This window comes from Mustela nigripes, chromosome 4 (assembly GCF_022355385.1).
Source record: "Mustela nigripes isolate SB6536 chromosome 4, MUSNIG.SB6536, whole genome shotgun sequence".
In the NCBI taxonomy this organism is placed as follows: Eukaryota; Metazoa; Chordata; class Mammalia; order Carnivora; family Mustelidae; genus Mustela; species Mustela nigripes.
This window is the reverse complement of record NC_081560.1, coordinates 53,351,188-53,371,274: the sequence shown is the minus strand read 5'-3', so window position 1 is coordinate 53,371,274 and position 20,087 is coordinate 53,351,188. Positions and strand designations below refer to the sequence as shown.

The 20,087-nt window shown below is 40.6% G+C and overlaps 1 protein-coding gene across 1 annotated transcript in view; it reads left to right on the top strand.

The window, feature by feature from the left end:
- Nucleotides 1-20,087, top strand: part of DNAH11 (dynein axonemal heavy chain 11) — a 294,718-nt gene that overhangs the window by 79,542 nt on the left and 195,089 nt on the right. Inside the window, exons 12-13 of the mRNA XM_059397525.1 lie at nt 15,360-15,491; nt 17,277-17,437. Coding sequence (XP_059253508.1) covers nt 15,360-15,491; nt 17,277-17,437 — 293 coding nt within the window. The remainder of the gene's footprint in view (nt 1-15,359; nt 15,492-17,276; nt 17,438-20,087) is intronic.

The following is a 20,087-nucleotide window of genomic DNA, read 5'->3' as shown; positions in this document are numbered from 1 at the left end:
TTGGTCTTTGGCTGCTTTTATGATTTTTTTGTTTCTGTGGTTGTGATGTTTTCTTCTAATGTATCTACCTGTACATTTTTTTTCTCCTGCTATTAAAATTTAACCTGCTTAGGACTCTGAGAACTTCTTGAATCTTTGGTTACATGTCTGTCTTCAATTTTGGAAAATTCCCCTCCATTTTTTCTTTAATTGATGCCTTTCCTCCATTTGCTCTAATTTCTTCATTTAGAATTTTATCTGCTCTATGTTGAACCTTCTCATGCTCTCTGTCTTTCAACCTCTATCTCATATTTTCAAACTCTCCATTTTTTTGTGCTGTAATTTAGGTAGTTTTTTGAATAGTTTATTTATTATTGAATAATCTCTACACCCAACATGGGGCTCGAACGCACAACTGTAAGAGCTAGATTTGCATGTTCTACTGACTGAGCCAGCCAGGCGCCCCTTACCTGACTTGTTGAATACATTTTCCACGTCACTAACTTGTTTTTCATAGAGGATAGTGATTAAGAAAGAAGTATCGAGGTCCATATTATATAGGTTCAGATGTCAACTCTACCATTGGTTTATTAGCTGTGCTGCCTTGGGCAACTTATTTAATAATTTTGTGCTTTGGTGTTAAAATCTGTAAAGCAGTAATATTAATAGTACCTGTATTGTAATATTAGGATTAAATTAGTTAATATATTTAAAACACGATTTTAGAGTGCTTGACCCAGGGATGCCTGGGTGGCTCAGTTGGTTAAGTGGCCAACTCTTGATTTTGTGTTAGTCATTGTTGCTGTCCCCAAAATGACATAACATTGGTGTCTAATGTGATGCATAATTAATTTATTCCCCCCCATAATTTATCGTAACATTTTAATACAGACAAGGAAATCGAATTGTACAATGATGTGCAAACCTAACACCAGGATTCTACGATTAACATTTTATTTTCTTTATCACATTATCTGAGCTTTATCCCCTGCTCTATAGTTCCCTTAGTCCACCTTATATTTACAACGAATTGCAGATGAGTTGTAATTGCAGATGCCAGTAATCTTTACCTGTAAATATTTCAGTATAAATACTAATTTCATCAGTTTTGATTATTGTATCTCTAATTTCCCAAAGTTCTTTTTGGTTTTTGAAAAATCAGTTTATGTTGACTTACCTATCTCTCTTTATGATGACTCATCTCTTCATTATGGTTTTTATTTTTTATCTCAATTCTTTGAAAGAGATATTTTTTCTTTAAAGATTTTATTTATTTGACAGAGATCACAAGTAGGCAGAGAGGCAGAGCAGAGAGCCTGATGCGGAGCTTGATCCCAGGACACTGAGATCGTGACCTGAGCCCAGGGCAGAGGCTTAACCCACTGAGCCACCCAGGTGCCCCGAGAGACATTTTTAATAATCTCATCTAGACTGTTCTAATGCTAGTTCTTTTAAGGCTGGTTCTTCTGTTAAACTGAATCTGGTTTTTTGTGTGTTCATTTTAAAATTTGAACTAGGTGTGTGTTCTCTGTAGGCATTCTATGTGCCCTGGAGAAAGCGTGCATGCCTATAGTGTGTTTCTCTTCTTTGCTTCTTCTAGGTCTCCACAGATTTTGTGGATGCTAGATTAATTTTGTGGTTGATAAATCAGTTGAGGATTTCCAGATCACGTGACATGGGCTTAAGGTTTTGTTATCTCTGAAGGGACTTTTTTTTCCCTCTCCAAGGGCTTTCATCTTGCCTCTCTGAGCGGGTGGGTAGAATTTTTCTAGAGCTCTGTATTAGGCTGTGTAAGACTCAGAGAATCTCAGCTATATATCAGCATCTCAGTTCCAACTCACGGGCTTGCTCAGGGAGTGCGAGAGGCAGGAGACAGAAATGTTGTGTTTCCGTGTGGCAGTTTGAATCTCAGTCTCCAGATGTTTGAATCTGTCCCCAAATCCTACGTTAGGTTGTCATGACATTTGCTACTGATGAGGTACACTGCCGGCATCGGGGACTATCACACACTCACTCCCACGCCCCCCCCCCCCATTCCCTCTCTCCTTCCACCTCTCTCGTTTTTGCCATGGACTTTGCACATGGGATATGTTTGCTTTGTGTGTGTTTAATGAAGGAGTTGCCCATTTGGCTTAATCTAGTACATTGCAGAATGTCGTTTATTACGACTGCTTAATACTGGTGATTAGGTTGGTTTTTGATTTTTGGCTGTCCTTAATAGTACTGCAGCAAACAGCCGTGTATATTCATACATACAGATTGTGCATATTTTTCTTTATTTTTTCGGGATAAACTTCCAGAAGTAAGATTGCTAGGTCGAAGAGTGTACCTCTTTTAAGCCTTGTGGAACATTGTGGAAATTCATCTTCCCATTCTCAGTATATGAAACATACCCACTCTCTCCCCTGTTGGCAACAATGGATTGTTTTTATTCTTACAGCTAAAGTTCTTCATATCCCAAGAGCTTCCACATATTCCACTAATTAACAGAATTTAGGGTTTTTTTTTTCTCCCTTAAAATAAAGTTTTCCATTCTGTTCAAGAGTTATGTAATGCTTCCTTTTCATGTTGGATGAGAAGCAGGCAACGAGGAAGGTTTATGAAGAAGGCATTCATCCGCTTAATTATGAAACACTTTTAGCACAAATTGAAATGTTTGACAGACCACCCAACAGATGCCTTCAGTACAGTGTTTCAATTTTGTAACTGATACTAATATGCATATTAGAGAATCTAACATTTGAATACTGTTGAAGCCTTGGTGTGGTTCATGAGAAGTGTGTGCATCTAAGTTGAAACCCCTTTAGTGTGCTCTCTTCGAAAATGGATGTAACCATCTGCTGGAGTTTGTTTTTAATTAAAATTACTCACGCTAATACTGTGAGCAGTTTTTAAAGTGAAACGTTAGTCCTTTAAAATTGCTCCATTTTAAACTGAGATCAGAATTGGCTATAATTGATGATCTACCTGCCCAAGTTATTATTTTAAATTCTTTGTTTCCTTTTATGTGAGATAATGTTGGGATTAAAGGCAAAGATACTGCATTTTGGGTGTATATCCCTACTACCAATCTAATAAATTCAGTCATTCAGATTTGAGGGATCTTTGGCAAAATACTTTGTTCTGGAGGCTTGGGATCTGGTAAGAAGGATTTTCTACTCTTCCTTTATTTTTAATCTGTGTGAAGATCATCAGAAAAGAGATGGGAACATTTTGGACTTGAAAAGCTTAGTTGCTACTGTGTGGGGACATGACCCTGAGCACTCTCAGTAACTCAAGATAAGCAATATAAAATCATTCATCACCCCTCCCAGGATGAAGAAATACATATAAGAAAGAGACTCTCATTTTGCTTCTTAGGGCCAGTGCTTGGCCTCACTTTTAGTCACTGAGAGATTCTTTCAAAACCAGTTGGATCCAATGTTGATAGTGTTCCTTATCCCAACTTTATTGCATGAGTAGGAGAGCCTATGAAGCCTGAAGCTACCCAGTGTATGCTGAACACACGAGTTATTCTTCTTGCCTCTCTAGAAAAGCATGATCTGATAACCTCTTTTTTTGTAATGTAGCAGGAACCCATATGAGTGGAACACATACTCTTTACCTCCCCTCTCATCTATTAAAAGAAAAATTTCCATAATTTACCAATTTAGCAGGCTTTTACTGAGTGATTCATGAATCAGGCATCATCTAGTCTAACAGAGGCCCCAAAATGCTGATAAAGCAAGGGATTTTTATAGTCCAAGTGAGCAGGCACAAGGAAATTATACAGGGCATCTGCTGATTGGTTAAATCAGGTTTCCCTTCCTCAAATGGAGCAAAGGGACATCTTGGAGCTGCGGCAGGTCTCTTGTATGGAGCAGGCGGCTGCTGGCTGGTTGCCCTCGGCCTGCCTTTCTAGGGAAGCTGAGCCCAGAAATTAAGTTCTGGTGTGCTGACCCAGGACGAGGCCTGAGTGACTTCATCTTTGGGTTTCGTCTGGTTACTTTCACACAGCCAGAATTTTACTGAATAGCCAGCAAACAATAAAAAAAAAAAATCGTATTGTATCTGGATACACTAAACCAGTTACTTTGAGGAATGCCTAGAAGTGGACAGCAGATGAGATTGGTTGTTGAGAGCGGAGAAAACTTCAGGTGAAACAAGAGACTATTATAACAGGAAGCCTGTTTGATCCAATGAAGTTGGAATTTGTCATTGGAAATGACAAACTCAGATTCAATAACTAAAACATAAGTGGGGTCCATGGCAGCCTTAAGGAGTAAGTGTGGAAGAGACGGACAGTTGGAACCACTTCTGCCTTCTGTATATCCCAAGAGATTTTCAGTGGGTATGTTTGCTCCCAGGATGAAGTCCTGAGAAGTGCTTCATAAATACTGTGAGATGTCTGTAGAGGACTTTTGCTATGACTACATCTTGACCCTAGATTCCTAGTTGGGCAACATTTTCTTTGAAGGATAGGATAGAAATACTTTAGTTTCTTTGGGCTGTATAGTTTCTTTCACATCTGCTCATTTCTGCTGTTGCAGTAGGGAAGAAGCCATAGGCAAATTTTTAAATAAAGAGCCATGGCAAGGTTCCAATAAAACTTTATTTATAAAAACCAGTAGGGATCACCTTTGTCTGGTGGCTGGTGGTTTGCCAATCCCTGTTCTAGAGAAAGCAGCAGAACAGATCCTGAGGTAACTCAAGAACTCCACAGTGACAGATGTAAGAGCAGATTTATTGCCCATATATGCCATGTGGGTCCAGTCTGAGCCATAAATCCAAGGACTGTTTCCTTAAACAGACCATAACAGCAAAACTTTTTAAAAGATTTTATTTATTGGTCAGAGAGAAAGTGCCCAAGCAGGGGCAGCAGGAGGCAGGGGGAGAAGCTGACTCTCTGCTGAGTAGGGAGCCCAGGATCCAGGGATCATCGCCCAAGCCCAAGGCAGATGCTTGACTGACTGAGCCACCCAGGGATCTACATAACAACAAATTTTTGTAGTTAAGAGGAGAAAGAAAAAAAAGTCGAGTTTGGGGAGAGAAGGAAAAAGATCACGAAAGGAACCGTAACTTCCTATGAGAAGAGATTTTAAAAAGATCATGTAATACTATGTGTGACTTAATGTTTAGCATAAAAATTTAAAATAAAATTTAAAACAAATGGATGATTTTCCATGAACATTGTTTCTGAGATAGATTCAAAATGAGGTAGAAATTTGAGTAGACCCATAACCACAGAAATAATTGAAATGGTAATCAAGGCAGTTGAGTTGGCCAATCTCATGAATTTATCCTCTTTTTTGGTCTGGATTTTTCACTTCACACTGTTGGGTGACCATCTTCTGTGGGTCTCAAGTTTTGTACATTTTTTGAGCAGAGGAACTTAATGCCTTTGTTTATTATATAAACACCCTTGGAAGATAGTCTCTCTCACATTTCTCTCCAGGGCAAAGGGTAGATTGGCTTACTGTCCAGTATAATAAAGAAAAAAACCTCCTTCCAGGGCTAAGTTCAGACATGGTTTTGCTTTCGTAAATTCCCTAAATTCAAGATTCTTGTCCTATAACACACCTCACTACATATACAAGCATTATGTGGCTCTTTTGGGGTTATCCCTTAAAAGTCCGGAATCGGGGATGGGTGCAAATGCTTATATGTACATACTAATCAGTGCTATTGGTGTGACTAATGACCTGTCCTTTATCTGTGACCCAGAGACTCTGTGTCTTCTGCCAGGATCCCTTAATCTGAGCCAGGCTGACTTGAGCATACAAGGAGAGTAAAATCTCACACTGTTCTCATTTCTTAACAAGTGTGTTATTGCATGTGTTAGAAGTTCATTCTTGGGCGCCTGGGTGGCTCAGTGGGTTGAGCCGCTGCCTTCAGCTCAGGTCATGATCTCAGGGTCCTGGGATCGAGTCCCGCATCCGGCTCTCTGCTCAGCAGGGAGCCTGCTTCCTCCTCTCTCTCTCTGCCTGCCTCTCTGCCTACTTGTGATCTCTGTCAAATAAATAAAATTAAAAAAAAAAAAAAAAAGAAGTTCATTCTTTTTCGTTGCTTACCATTCCATTGTGTAACCATAGCGCACTTTGTGTATCCATTCTGTTGACTGATATTGGGGTTTCCAATTTGAGGCTACTGTTTCTAAAGCTGCTTGAAACATTCTTGTCCAAGTCTTTTGATAGGCATAGATTTTCCTTTCTCCTGCATAAAATATCTAAAAGTGAAATTGCCGAATCATAGGGAAGGTACATGTTTACTCATTTAAAAAAACTGCCAGACAGATCTCCATTGTTACATTCCCATTAACAAGGTGACACAATTCTAGTTGCTTCATATACTGGCCAGTATTGAGTGTCATCAGTTTGTACAATTGCAGACATTCTAGTGGGTGTGACATAGTAGTAGCTCGTTGTGGTTTTAATTGGCTTATCTCTAATGTCTAGAGATGTTGAGTAACTTTTCACATGTTTATTGGCACTCGTGTATCTTTTATTGTGAAGAATCTGTTCAAAAAAACTTGCCCAGTTTTTTTGTTTGTTTTTAATTGGGATGTTTATCTTTTTATTGTTGATTAGAGGATTTCTTTATTTGGTAGCAGTTCCTTTGAAAGAAATGAACAGACTGCTCATTTTATTAATGGTATGTTTTGTGAGTGAAATGTTTTCATTTTGATGTGTAGTGTATCAAATTTTTCTTCTTTGATTGATAATTATTGTGTCAGGCATAAGAAATTCTTACTGTCTCAATGTCATGAAAAAGAGTCTCCTGTTTCCTTCTAGGAGCTTTATAGTTCTGGGTTTTTCATTTAGATCTGTTATTCATACATAATTTTTTTTTTTTTTTTGCCTTTCCATTGTATTAACTTGGCACCTTGATCAAAGTCATATAGAAAGAGATCTATTGCCAGACTCTCCTGTTGTATTAATCTCTTTATGTATTTTCATGCAAAATCCACACTGTATTAATTATGATAGCTTTATAGTAAGCTTTGAAATCAGGTTAAATATAGCCTCCAACTTAGTTCTATTTTTAAATTTTTTTCCACAATTGTTTGGGCCATTCTAGGTTCTGTTCATATCTACATAAGTTATCATACTGTTTATTTTTGGAAGCCTAATCTTTTAGCCTAATTAATTTTAACTAGGATGACATCAAATAGAAATAAGAATGTTGGGAGGGTGGATATCTCAACCATGATGCATCTTATCTAAGAACATGGTGTATATCTTGACATAGGTTGTGTTTAATTTCTCTCAAAATATTTTCCTATTGTTTTCAATGTCAGGGTCTTGCACATTTCTTGTTAGACATAATTTTAAATACTTAATATATTTTGATGCTTGAAAATTTGTTTCCCGATTTTTGTGGCTGGCATATAAAATAGATTTTTTAATCTTAGGACTTTGCCAAATTTGTCTTAGGACTTTGCCAAACTTTGCTTAATTGTTTTAGTAAGTGTTTTTATAGTTTCAAAGGCTTGCTGTGTCCATGAACATGTCCCTCTGTCAATAATGACAGTTTGACTTCTGGTCTCGTATTCTTCTTTGCCCTTTATTCCCTCTTCCTGAATTTCTGACTCAGCTAGAACCTCCAGCGCCATGTTGAATGGAAGTAGTTAGAGCAGACCTGCTGGCTTATTTCTAAGGGAAGAATAATTTAAATTTTCACCATTAAGTATGATTGTTGCTACAGATTTCTGGAGATGCCCTTTCTGAATTTGAGGGAGAGCCCTTCCATTGCTATATACTGAGAGTTTTTATCTTGAAGAGACATTGAACTTCTTCAAATCTGTTAAGATTTTTCATGTGTCTGCCTCTTTTATTCTGTTACTGTGGTGAATTTTTGAATGCTAAGCCAACTTTGCATGCCTGAAATAAATGCCACTTGGTTAATGATGTATTATCATTTATATATGTATATATGTATTTTTGCTGGGTTTCATTTGCAAATATTCTGTCTAGGAATTCTCTATATATGTTCACAAGGAACTTTTATCTGTAGTTTCCTTTTAATATCTCTGCCAGTTTGGGCATCAGCATTATGTTCTTTAAAAGGAATTGGAAAATATTGTATTCTCATGTATTTTGTGAAAGAGTTTACGATAGAAATCACTGGAGATACCATCTGGGCCTGGAGTTTTCTTTTGGATCATTTTGTTAATTATAAATCAATTTCTTTTTATATATATATATGATGTTCTATAGCTTTTTCTTTTTCTTTTTTTTCTTGTATCACTTATGAAAATGTGTGTTTTTCAAGGTACTTATCCATTTCATCGAAGTCAGGTCTTGGCACATTACAACCCTCTGGCCACCTCTGGCCCAGTGCCTGTCTTTGGATGCTTCAACGCTGCCATAGCTACATGGAGTCATTTCAGTGGGGACTTTGTAGACCTCAGTGCCTCGGATGTTGACCGTCTGGACCTTTACAGGACCTTGACTTTCAGCCTTGATCTAAATTTTCAAATGTATTGACGTGAATTGGTCTTCAGTCCTTAACATTATCCTTAGCACACCTGGAGGATCTCATACCTAGTGTGGGTGGTTTGTGTTCTTGCTCTCTTTCTCTCTGTCTCTCTCTTTGAAATCAGGCTTTCTCTGTGTTTATCCTTTTTACTTCATTTTCATAGAACTGATCTTTGACTTTGCTGATTTCTGTCACTTGTTTGATAGTTCTCGGATTTCCGCTTTATCTTGATTACTTCCAACTCCTTCAATTTCCTCCTCTTTTTCAGTTTTCTTAAGGTGGCAGCATACTGATTTTACACCCTTTTTCTTTTCTAATACAAGCATTGAAAGGAAACATTATAACTTGAGGAATATCCACTAGAAACCTGCAGAGAAAATCATGCTTAATGGTGAAACTTTGGAATCCTTTCCATTAGTGTCAAGAATGAGGTAATTAGGTGCACTGTCGCTGACATTGCTCAGTACTCTGCTGGGTTTAGCAGTGTGATTAATGGAGAAGTAGGAAATGCACAGCGGAAAGGAAGGCCATAGTGGAAAGGAAGGCCATGCCCTGATGGTGTCAAGAGAATGTGGGACCTGGTTTCTTTGCCACTTTGTTCCAGCTGAAAAGAAAATCCATTGCTCCTGATATTGCTGAAGTGGAAACATGGGTGGTTTTCAGGATTCGAGATCCTTGTTGGTATTGTTCTAAACCAAAAGCAACATGACTTCCTTGTTAGGTCCAGTCGGGAAGGGATCGAGGGTTGTGGTAGCTGACCCCTAAGCACTATACTCATTACTTTGCGGTGCTCGCTCAGGTCTGTGAGCTCAGATCTTAACATTTAAACAGAGGGCCCCTTCCAGCTTCTCGGCCACTGTGGCTCAGGTGTGCCTCAGTTGGGAAAGGACTTGCCCGATGCTGGTGAAATTGCACACTTCTGCTGCAAAGATGATGATGTTCTGCGTTGTCTTATTGAAGCCTGTAGGATTGAGAGGCATAGTTCTTTAGGTTCACATATATGGTCTCTTCCTGCCGCCCCATGACAAGAGCTGGGTGGGTCAGGACAGAACTGACAATCAGCCACCTCCATGGATCAAGAACCAGCCCTTTTCTCTGACCTTGAATCTGTGATGCCCTGTGCCTGATACCTTACTTCATGGTGAGCTCACCATCATCCCACCAAGCAAATGGCCCTCTTTTTGGACCTTAGACATCTCTAACATATAAGCCTATTATATGTTTAAGACGTGTCTTAGATGTCTCTAACATATAAACCTCAGTGGTGGTCATGAGTCACGTGGCTCTTTTGGGAAGTGTTTCCATTTTTATGCAAACAAGAGAATTCATGGGTAGTGGATACCTAGTTATTTCCATTCATTGCCAGAATCATTACAGGTCAGTTCTTGCCTGGCCAGCATGACTTGGTAGTGGATAATAGGTTGTCTATTTGGAAAAGTTTTATGTTTATAAAATAGGCAATAAAATCCTAGAATCCGGTCCTAAATCCTGGTTCCACTGTTTAGAACTGTGTGATCTTGAGCAGATTTTCTTATATAAAATTGGAATCATGGTGGTACCTTCCCCATAGGGTTATTGTGATGATTAACTTAGATTTACATACCTATATTCTTTTTTTAAAAAATATTTTATTTGTTTATTTAACAGAGAGCTAGAGAGAGAGCCCAAGTAAGCAGAGTGGCAGGGAGAGGGGGAGAGAGAGAGAAGCAGGCTCTCTGCTGAGCAGGGAGCCCGATGTGGGGCTCGATCCCAGGACCCTGGAATCATGATCTGAGCCAAAGGCAGCCACTTAACCAACTGAGCCACCCAGGCGCCCCTACCTATATTCTTTATGTATGCACACATACAATGCTTATTAGATAGTAAGAGTTCATTAAATAGCAACTCTCCTTATCTGTTGATACCATCAGAGAGAACTAGATCAGCCACCACGAACTAGTGTTCATCCCTCCGCACTACCTCCTATCTTGTTCGAACACAAGCAGAGCCTCTGACTATTGCGAGCCCTTCCTCCACCTGTGCTCAGGTCTCTTCTGAAAGGGACGCTCAGGATTCCCTGGCTGCCTTTTCTCCTGTGTCTTCCGAGTCTCATTTTTGCTCCTCGCTGTGCTCATTTAAACATTCCCAAGTGTCTCATTGCTTACAAACAAAACAACCGGCAGATGTCACATCGCCCATTTCCTGCTCTCCCCCTGTAACTTTTATTATAATGAAACTGTCTGAGCTAAATATCAACACTTGACTTTTATCTGCTCTTTCTCATTCCTCTCCACGACCCAGTTCCACCCCTCGACTGAGTCTCTCTGTGTTGTTGTTAGAAACGCTTCCTCCTCCTTTAATACTCTCTTCCCTTATTTCATGTCTGCTTGAAATCTTCTTTATCATCAGTGTCTTGGGCTCTTCACTTGCCTTTCCTTGCTCCTCCTCCTCCTCCTCGTCTGTTCTGGCTCTGACTTCGGTGCCTTTGTCCTCTCACCATAACGACGTCCCTGCTAATCACGTCTGCTTTTACGGCTCTTTCCTTCCTTTTATAAGATGCTCCCAATGATGACCTTCAGCTCAGACCTCTCTCCTGAAGCACGTGTCCTGGGCTTTTCCACTGGACATCTGACAGGCACCTCCAACCCAGAATGTGGGAAATCTATTCACTCTTCTCAAACCTGCTTCTCCAGTGTTCCAAAGGTCAGAAAGAAACACCCAATGTCCTTCGCTCGTTGCCCACCTAGTAGCCTGTTTGACCGCTCTTTTACCCTCTGTCCAGTCAGCCACCACGTCTCTTCAGTTACCCTAAATATACCTGTTCTCATGGTTTCCTCCACCGCTTTGTTAATAACCTGGTCCCAAGCACCCATCTTTCTTACCTGGACCATTAGAGCATTCTGCTGTCAGGTCTTTCTCCTCTAGTCTGGTTTCCCTTCCAATTCATCATCACACAGGCAGAGAAATCTTTTAAAAACACATCTAATTACTCACACTTTTAAAAACTCTTCAGCAACATCTCATTGCCGTTGAAGTTCTGAGTCCTCAGTAAGCTGGCCGAGCCCTACACGGTTGCAGTCTCCAGTCTCCAGTGTCTTAGAGCGTATGGTCCACCTGGCCCCGCCCCTCTCCCGGGCCAGACGTGTGTCAGTTCCCTGACAGGGTCACCTGGCTGTCTCCTGGCTGTGTGCACCGGCTGCCTCGGGTGGCTTCCACTCCGCCTCCGTAAGGGGCCAACCTCTGAGTTTTTTTACAACCTAAATGATAATCATCCTGATTGTCTTAGTATAAATACCCCTTTCTCCAAAATGTCTTTCCAAGCCCTTGATGAGACCAGGCCCTTTTTCTGTGTGCGATCATGGCACTTTCTTCTTACTCTAGCAGAAGGATTCTGCATTCTGCATTCTGCTTTGACCTGTAATCTCTGGAAACAGTCATCACATTTGCATTACCCTATGACTGAGAGAATAAAATACTGATGCAGTGTGGTTTGTTGCTGCCCACCCTTCCTTCCTTCCTTCCTATGATGTGTGTGTAATGAGATCATACCTACGACAGGTAAGGGCCTTGTTCCTTTAAAGCTTAGAGGCAGGTGGAGGAGGCAAGTTGTAAACAAGGAAATAAGTAAGTGAATGATAGGCTACTAGGAAGTACCATGAGGAAAATAAAATAGGAACCTATAGAATAATTGGGTGGGGGTAATACAAAACGGGTTGGCCAGAGGAGTCCGATCTGAGGAGGTAATTTTGAACTAAGACATGAATGATGAGGGCAAGTCAGCCATGTAAAGAACAGAGAGGAAATGCCTCCAGGAAGATGAAACCATTTCTCTGGCCCTGAAACAGCCATGATGGAAGAACATCAGGGCCAGTACGGGTGGAGGGATGGGAGGTAGGAAGCAAGCATCGGAGGCCTTGGAGGACTTTGTGCTCATGAAGAGGAGTTTGGATTGTATGCGAAGGTAGGCTTCTTTCCGGCACAGGATCTGTGCTGTGCCAAAGGCGAGGTGTACAAGGAAAACAGTCCCTTGGGTTTCAAGGTGGGGCGAGGCTGTTGACTTGAGGCAGACATCCATGATCCTCTGAGAACATCTCGTAACACTGCTTTGATCAAGGGTAAGAATGAGTGCCGACTGCATGAGAGGGTATTTTTTTTTTTTTTTAAGATTTTATTTATTTATTTGACAGAGAGAAATCACAAGCAGGCAGAGAGGCAGGCAGAGAGAGAGAGAAGGAAGCAGGCTCCCGGCCGAGCAGAGAGCCCGATGTGGGACTTGATCCCAGCACCCTGAGATCATGACCCGAGCCGAAGGCAGCGGCTTAACCCACTGAGCCACCCAGGTGCCCCGAGGGTATTTGTTTTTTAAAGCTGCTCCGCTGTGTTTCATATGTCACAGGCCAAGAACGTGTATGCGTTGGTAGTATGACCAGACAGTGATCGTGCCTAATGCTGCTGCCCCAGTGATAGACATTTTATAACTGTCTTGTTGTGAGTATGGAATTTTATTGCCCATGGGAGAGCATTGCCAGGAATGTGGAATCCTGAGACACAACATCAGATCCCCAGCATAGGAAGCTGAGCAGATGATGTTGACGAGTTATATTTTTAATTCTCTTCCTCTTGACTGTAGGTCGGTGGCAAGTGAATCAATAATGGAGAAATCACAGGGTGAAGGAGCCTCAGACAAGACAATGCATGTGAAAGCATTGCATTTATAATTGGAATTATAAATGTTCTTACAAGGCATAAGATACTATTATTGCCACTATAACCCACTCTTGTTAAGCAAATGCCAGAACTGGTGTAAGATTTGAGACTGGAAAGCCTGTATATCTTGACCCAAATGAGAAAACAGCCAATGCCAAAACACCTCTTTTCTAACCAACATATACATGAACTTTGGTGCTAAACTTGGATGCACATAAGTTCGTGATGTACATTCATTAGTGTATGCGGCAAACACCGAGGACCTGCTGTTTGACAGGTAGCTCTTTAGGAGGCTATACGGATGAAATAGTGTCCTAGACAGACACAGATGTGCCTTCGTGGAACCTAAAACCTCAGGAACCCCGAATGTGACATATGTGAAACCGTGATCACCTCTGTTGCTGTATCATGTGGCTTAATTTTATAGACAAAGTTTTAAAAACAGATAAATGCTTATAAGGGTGTTGTATATTCTGAAGGTCTAAAGTCCATGCTTTTCATTCCTCTGAACTAACCTTCCATTGTATGGAAGTCTGTCCGGAATGCCTCTTGGACAGTGGGTTTCTCCACCTCAAAGGTGATGGGACCAGTAAGAGCTCAGGCTCAGAAGGCAGACCATCTGCCTTTGAATGGCCCCTTTCCTGCTAATACGCTCGTGACTCAGTTTCCTCATCTGCAAAGTTGGGATAGTGATTGGGTTCGTGCAGATTGAATGGAAAGATACAGACAACCTGGTTAGTGCCTGGCACCTTGCATATTCTAGGGTAATGTGAGCCATGCGTGTTATGGTTACTGTCTTTCTGCCTGCCTTCCGCCTCCTTACTGGAGTTACAGCAGCGTCTCCGGGTCACCTGCCCCAAAGGCTCAGGGGAGTCTGCAGTGCTGGCTGTTCTCTGGGATGCGATAAGAGTGCTGTGGGGAGCATGATTTTGATAATAGGCCACAAAGGTTTGAGAGTCTCTGCTTATGTGTCATATTCACTCATTACCAATTCTCTCAGAAGCTAACAGTTTGCAAAGGACTGTCCTTTGCAGAGTAAAAAAAGAGAAAAGGCAGTATTGTTTTACTCTGTGTTACCCTGAAATGGCAGAATTGTGGGGGGTGGCAGGGGAAGGCATGGAGTGACTAAGAAGCCTTGAATAAAGCAGGCATGCTTTCAATAAATAGCCATGCTAACAAAATGACCACCTGTGGGAGCATCTTAAAAGCTTTCTGGCTATTAATAGTAAGACATATTTTGTATCAGATTTAGTTTACACATACATATATGTATACATACTCAAGAGTCTGAGACCAAAAGCTTCACAAAACAATACATATTCTTCTGTATGCAACATTTTCTATTCCCTGTCATTCTACTTCGTTCCCTTGCATTCTGTGAAAAGAGACTGGAAGTTTGGAAAAATACTAATATAAGGAGTCAGGGGACCTAAGAATAGGGATATGGCTAAGAAAAATTAGTGCAATAGTCTGTAACTATACATTGTAAGTATTTTCCTGCTAACCTGGCTGCTCTATAAAAACAAAACAAAACAAAACCTAAATAATGGGGCACCTGGTTGGCTCAGTTTTTTAAACATCCAAAGCTTGGTTTCAGCTCCGCTCAAGTCCCACATCAGGGTCCAAGCCCAGTGAGGGTCTGCTTAAGGATTCTCTCACTCCCTCTCTCTGCCTATCTCCGGCTCTCTTTCTCTTTCTCTCTCTCTCAAATGAATACGTAAATCCTAAAGAACAAAACAAACAAAAAAGAATGACAAATAAAAACAAAACAAAACCAAAAAAAAAAAAAACAAAACAAAAGACGACTTGATCCTTAGTTCCTAAGGTACTTTTATGGAGGTTAGCTCAATCTGACCTTTTAAAATTTATCATTTTTTCCATCCCAGCAAAGTTGTGGACTCATTGTCTTGAGGATGGAGAGTCAGTTCACTGCAGCCAGCAAACGTTGCTGGCAGCCCCCACCTCTGTCATTATTTGGGCACTTGCCTGCTGTCCTGAGACTCAGCTCAAGGGGTTGTGGGTAGGAGTTATAATATTTATTGTCAATTAATTAATGAAGTGTCATTAATTTAATAACATCCCTTCCTTTCTCTCCAACCCCCAGGTTGTTCGAGGGCTAGCTGAAATACATATTTGAAATGGATTTGTAAGCTAGAGGGCTCTTCACAAATAAGAAGACTGTTGGTCTGTAAGACTCAATATTTGTAATCTTTACCTTTTTACACAATTTCTTCTAGATTTCTCAGTTGAATACCCTCATTGCACTTTTGCTGGGAGAACTCCTACCTGGAGACAGGCAGAAGATCATGACAATTTGTACCATCGACGTCCATGCCCGAGATGTGGTGGCCAAACTGATTTCTCAGAAGGCAAGTTCTTCTTAGAAATTCTATGTCTTTTTGTTGTTGTTTCCTAAAAGTGGTTTTTATTATCAAGAGTACTTCTGAGGAAGTCTTTTTTTTTTTAATGTGTATTTTTAACTAGTTCTGGGATATTAGTTATGGTGACTAAGAGTGACTTTGATTTCAGTTAGCTGATCATCTTCATGAGAGTTAGCCCAAGTGGTGTCCCACAAAGTTTCTCCAAGTCAAAAACTTCTAATACATATCATCCAAATAATTACCACAGGATAGGAGAACCTCATGAAGTCGCCATTTCCCCATCTTCAGGCTTTTCCGCATGCTCTTGGTCCTTTGGCCTGGGATTATCACCTGTGTGATTGTCATTTACCATCTCTGTGTGCCTTTGTTTTGAAGAAAGAAATACTGGCCATCCTTGTCTTTTCTTTTTAAGGCTAAATGACAGAGTTTAGAGAAGTCATATTCTAATCCTTTCAGGGCATTAATAGCCTTCTTATCTCTTTACCAAGACTTTGTATCTCTTAAATACTGGCGATGTTTAACGGGAAAGGAGAATTTCCTCAGCTTTTTTCTAAAATATGTTCCTACTTAGAAATGTCACAAGTGTGCTTGTCTCCTGAACAATGTTGGTTATCATGCTTATCAGCTACTTTCTCCTCACCCCTTTTGTTATCTCAAGGGGGTGGCCCTCTAAAGCAAGACCGTTCCTTTCTCAGTTTGAATCCATGTATGTGTCTTGAGATGCTTCTTGTTGTTTTGGTAGTTCTTTTTCAATTTATTAAAATCAAATGAATTTTCATTCTCTCCAAAAGGTACAAGTAGTGCTTTATGGTGTAAGCCATAAATGGAAAAAGCAATGCTTTATCCAAATTCTGGACCTTTAGTGAATGATGTTGTTTAATTGCTAATCCTAAACTGATCCTTGCAAAATGCCCCTTACTGTGTATTCTCATTTTGATAATGAACCATTGATAACAACTCTTTGAATATGTATGATCTTGTACCTTCCTACATATTATGTTTTATCAGTGGTGATTACTTGAAGTAGGGTAAGTTATGATTTAAAACATGTCCTTTGTACTCAAAGAGGTAAATTACACTTCGCCTAATTTCTGATAATTTAATATGCACAAGTGTGCAGTGTTGACATTTATGTAGATGTCAGAATGTTAGTAGATAATAACTTTGGTAACTTCAATGGTCCCCGAGAAATCATAGGATCACAAATGTATAAGACTGGAATAATTTTTTCAAAATGGAAAAAGAATGGATAGGCTTGAGTAAGATAAAGAATAGCAATGAAAACAAAACAAAAAAAAAACAACTTATAATTTGATTGAATGAAAAATGAAGTGGGAGACCACTGTCCTAAAAGTAAAACTGGTTTTAGAATGGACTTTGTTGAAAGTACAGTTTGCATCTCTGACACATGGAAATTACAGGGTATGTGTTTGACTACGGAGTGTGTTTTTCCATCTGATTTCAGTGATATGAGTATAAAGTTAGAAAAGTGATCAGATCCCCTAGGCTGATTCATAAAAGGGGGAAAAAACTTACTTGAATAAACTGATTTTGCTTTACAGGAAAAGCCTTCTTAAAATGGAGACTTTTATGACACGTATTCTGATTAAGTACGGACTCATCTCTTTGCAATTGCAACTTGTAGGAGCAAAGAAGAGATGGCCCTTTTGTGAGAGTTTTAGAAACGGGAAACAGCAGGATTGATTAGATTAATAAAGTTTGTTGCCTCAAAATTATAGTGTCTTGGGTGTAACAATCATGTGATGTTTTCAGGTGATCAGTCCCCAAGCCTTTGCTTGGCTATCTCAACTTCGTCATCAGTGGGAGGACATTCAGAAGCACTGCTTTGTTCATATTTGTGATGCCCAGTTCCAGTACTTCTATGAATATTTAGGAAATGGTCCTCGGCTAGTGATCACTCCTCTAACTGACAGGTAAGTGTGACAAGTTGGAGTCTGATGGGAGAAAGTGAGCCAGAAAAGTCCCCGAATGTGGGTAAAGCTATGTGACATGCAGCAGAACGGAGTAAGAGAAAATGCTGAACGAACTTGGAAGGTGTGAAAGCTGTGTGTAAGTGTACTAATGAAGAGACAGAGTAGATGCTGACTTCAGTTAGAGATAAGGTCAAGAGGACCAAATGAGAGAAGCAGAAGTTTAGGCAATATGCAATCCTGACAATATGCAAATCATGAAATCACGAGCAGATTAATATGGTGGAAGACAGGGCTCTTGATCTCCGCGTCCATTCCCTCCGATTGTCCATGGCTAACATCTTCAGACCAGGGTCTGTAGCCATCCCCCACCCCCCCGTGTCCCTTTATCAAAAGTGTAAACATAGGAATTGCCTACATGCAGATTCATTTTTGAAGGGATACCTACAGTGAGAGGAAGAAAAGACTGGGAACGTAGGTCCGTTAAATGATTTAACAAACACTTAGGAAGCCTGGTGCTGAGTACTCCTCCAGACTTAAACACGCAGGGTTCCTGGTCTCACACAAAGTACTTTCTAGTTGACTGTGGCACGTGAGTGGCTGGGAATGAAGAGGAATAATAACTAAGTTAACAAAGTTATTTTAGTAGTATATGCTATGACAAAAATAAAACAGGATGATACGTTACAAGGTATCTTGGATGGAGAGTCTGCTGTAGATGGTGCAAGTTAGGACCCAAATGATACCGAGGAAGCTATGCAGACATCCTGGGGCAGAAAGTGACAGGCACAGACAAGTGCAGAGTTGCTAAAACAGGGAGGGGTTTGGCCAGTTCAAGAGGTAGATATAGAGCCAGTGTGATTCAAGTATGTCAAGGGACTGGGGTTACCATTATTAGAAGTTCATTGCCACTTGATTCTATATACACATGGTCAGAATGCTGTAGAAGCAAGGATATGTCACATTAGTAAGGAATTCCCTATCAGTGTTCCAGCCTCTGCTGGATTACTTGGTGTGTGTGTGGAAGGGAAGTGCATTAATTTGTTGGCATTCCTGGAAGAAAAAACATCTCAAAATCACAGGAGTGTTCCCAATTATGTGGTATCATCATACCATACAATTTATCTGGGAATGAAAGTATAGACTTTCGTAGACACTACAGAAAGCATGACTTTAGATAAGTTAGTAAAGCTGGCTTGTATTGATGATCTTGTATTGATGATCACTACCTTTGTGATTGTTCTTGCTTGTATTAATCTCATGAGTTCATCACCAATAAATGCAATTCTATTTTTTTTTTTTTTAAAGATTTGAGAGAGAGCACGTGTGTGTGCGAGAACGGGAACACAAGGGGAGGGTCAGGGAGAGGGAGAAAGAGAATCCTTAGCGTATTCCCTGCAGAGGGCAAAACAAGATGTGAGGCTCCATCCCATGACCGTGGGATCATGACCTGAGTGGAAACCAAGAGTCGGACGCTTAACCAACTGAGCCACCCAGGCGCCCCTGTAATTCTTTCTCTAATTCAGTTCTCTTTAACTTGTTCCTAACTGAAATTCCGTCTTCCCTATCTTAATTGGTTAATTTATGCACGTTTTTCAGTGTGAGAAATTAAAACTTGGACCTTGACAAAATCACTTGAGAATCGTCCAGACTGCAAATAGTGAGAGTCTGCTGCAGATGCGCCATGATCTGTAAAGCTGAGAAGAAGGAAGATCCGGGGTGTAGGAGGAAAAGGGAGGAGACACTTGAAAGTGGGCCAGTATGTGGGACCAATAGCGTATTGGCTTTTTAATCTAAACAAACAAACAAACAAATCACTGTGTGCTTTATTTGCAAGTTGAAAGGAAGCTGAATATTCCTTTAGACGGAGTGAGCGGCGCTGCAGGAGACATTCACTTTGCATGCATTTCTTTTCCATTTCACTTTTTTGGGTTGTTTACTAGTTGTTTACCTTCACACAGCAATGCCTTTTAGACACACTCGCTGTATCTCATTTGGTGTTGACCTTCCCTTTGTGTGGTAGGCGGGCTGCTTCCCTGTGTGGACAGGTTGAGAGACACAGGTCAGCAGTGCGTAACTGAGAGTTACCTGCGAGAGTGCCAGGGGCACGGGTTAGGAGCAGAAGGCTAAGCCGTCACCCAGAGACCCAAAATAGAATGGCTGCCATTACACAGACGCTGGTGTGTCCCTTGTGTCACAGTCTAGAGGTGAGCGGTTCCACCGTAGAGCCCAGCACGTGGCCAGCGTGCCAGATGTGACTTCCACTTTGTGTCAGCCAGGGAACAAGAGTAAAGCATCTAGAAGGGGGTGCTGTGGGATTTGTACATGGCCATTTCAATGCATAGTATGTTGGTTGGAGCTTGGCCACTGAGGGGTTCCTGCCTGGAAGGTGGTGGGAAAGGTTGTCTATGTCCACATGTCCAGCCAAAAGTTGAACCGTGAGAAAAGATGTTGGGGGGATAGTCCACCCTATAAAAAAATGTTATAATTCCTACGTTAGAGGTCAGTCTTTCCATTCCATATGCATTGAAAGGTGCAATTAAAGATGGGCTGGCTGTAAAATCTAGAAACACTTTACATTTTCCTAAGGAACTGCTTCTGTTTGCATTGTACTCTGACTTTCTTCAGGCATTTGCCTTGGGCATTCTTAATA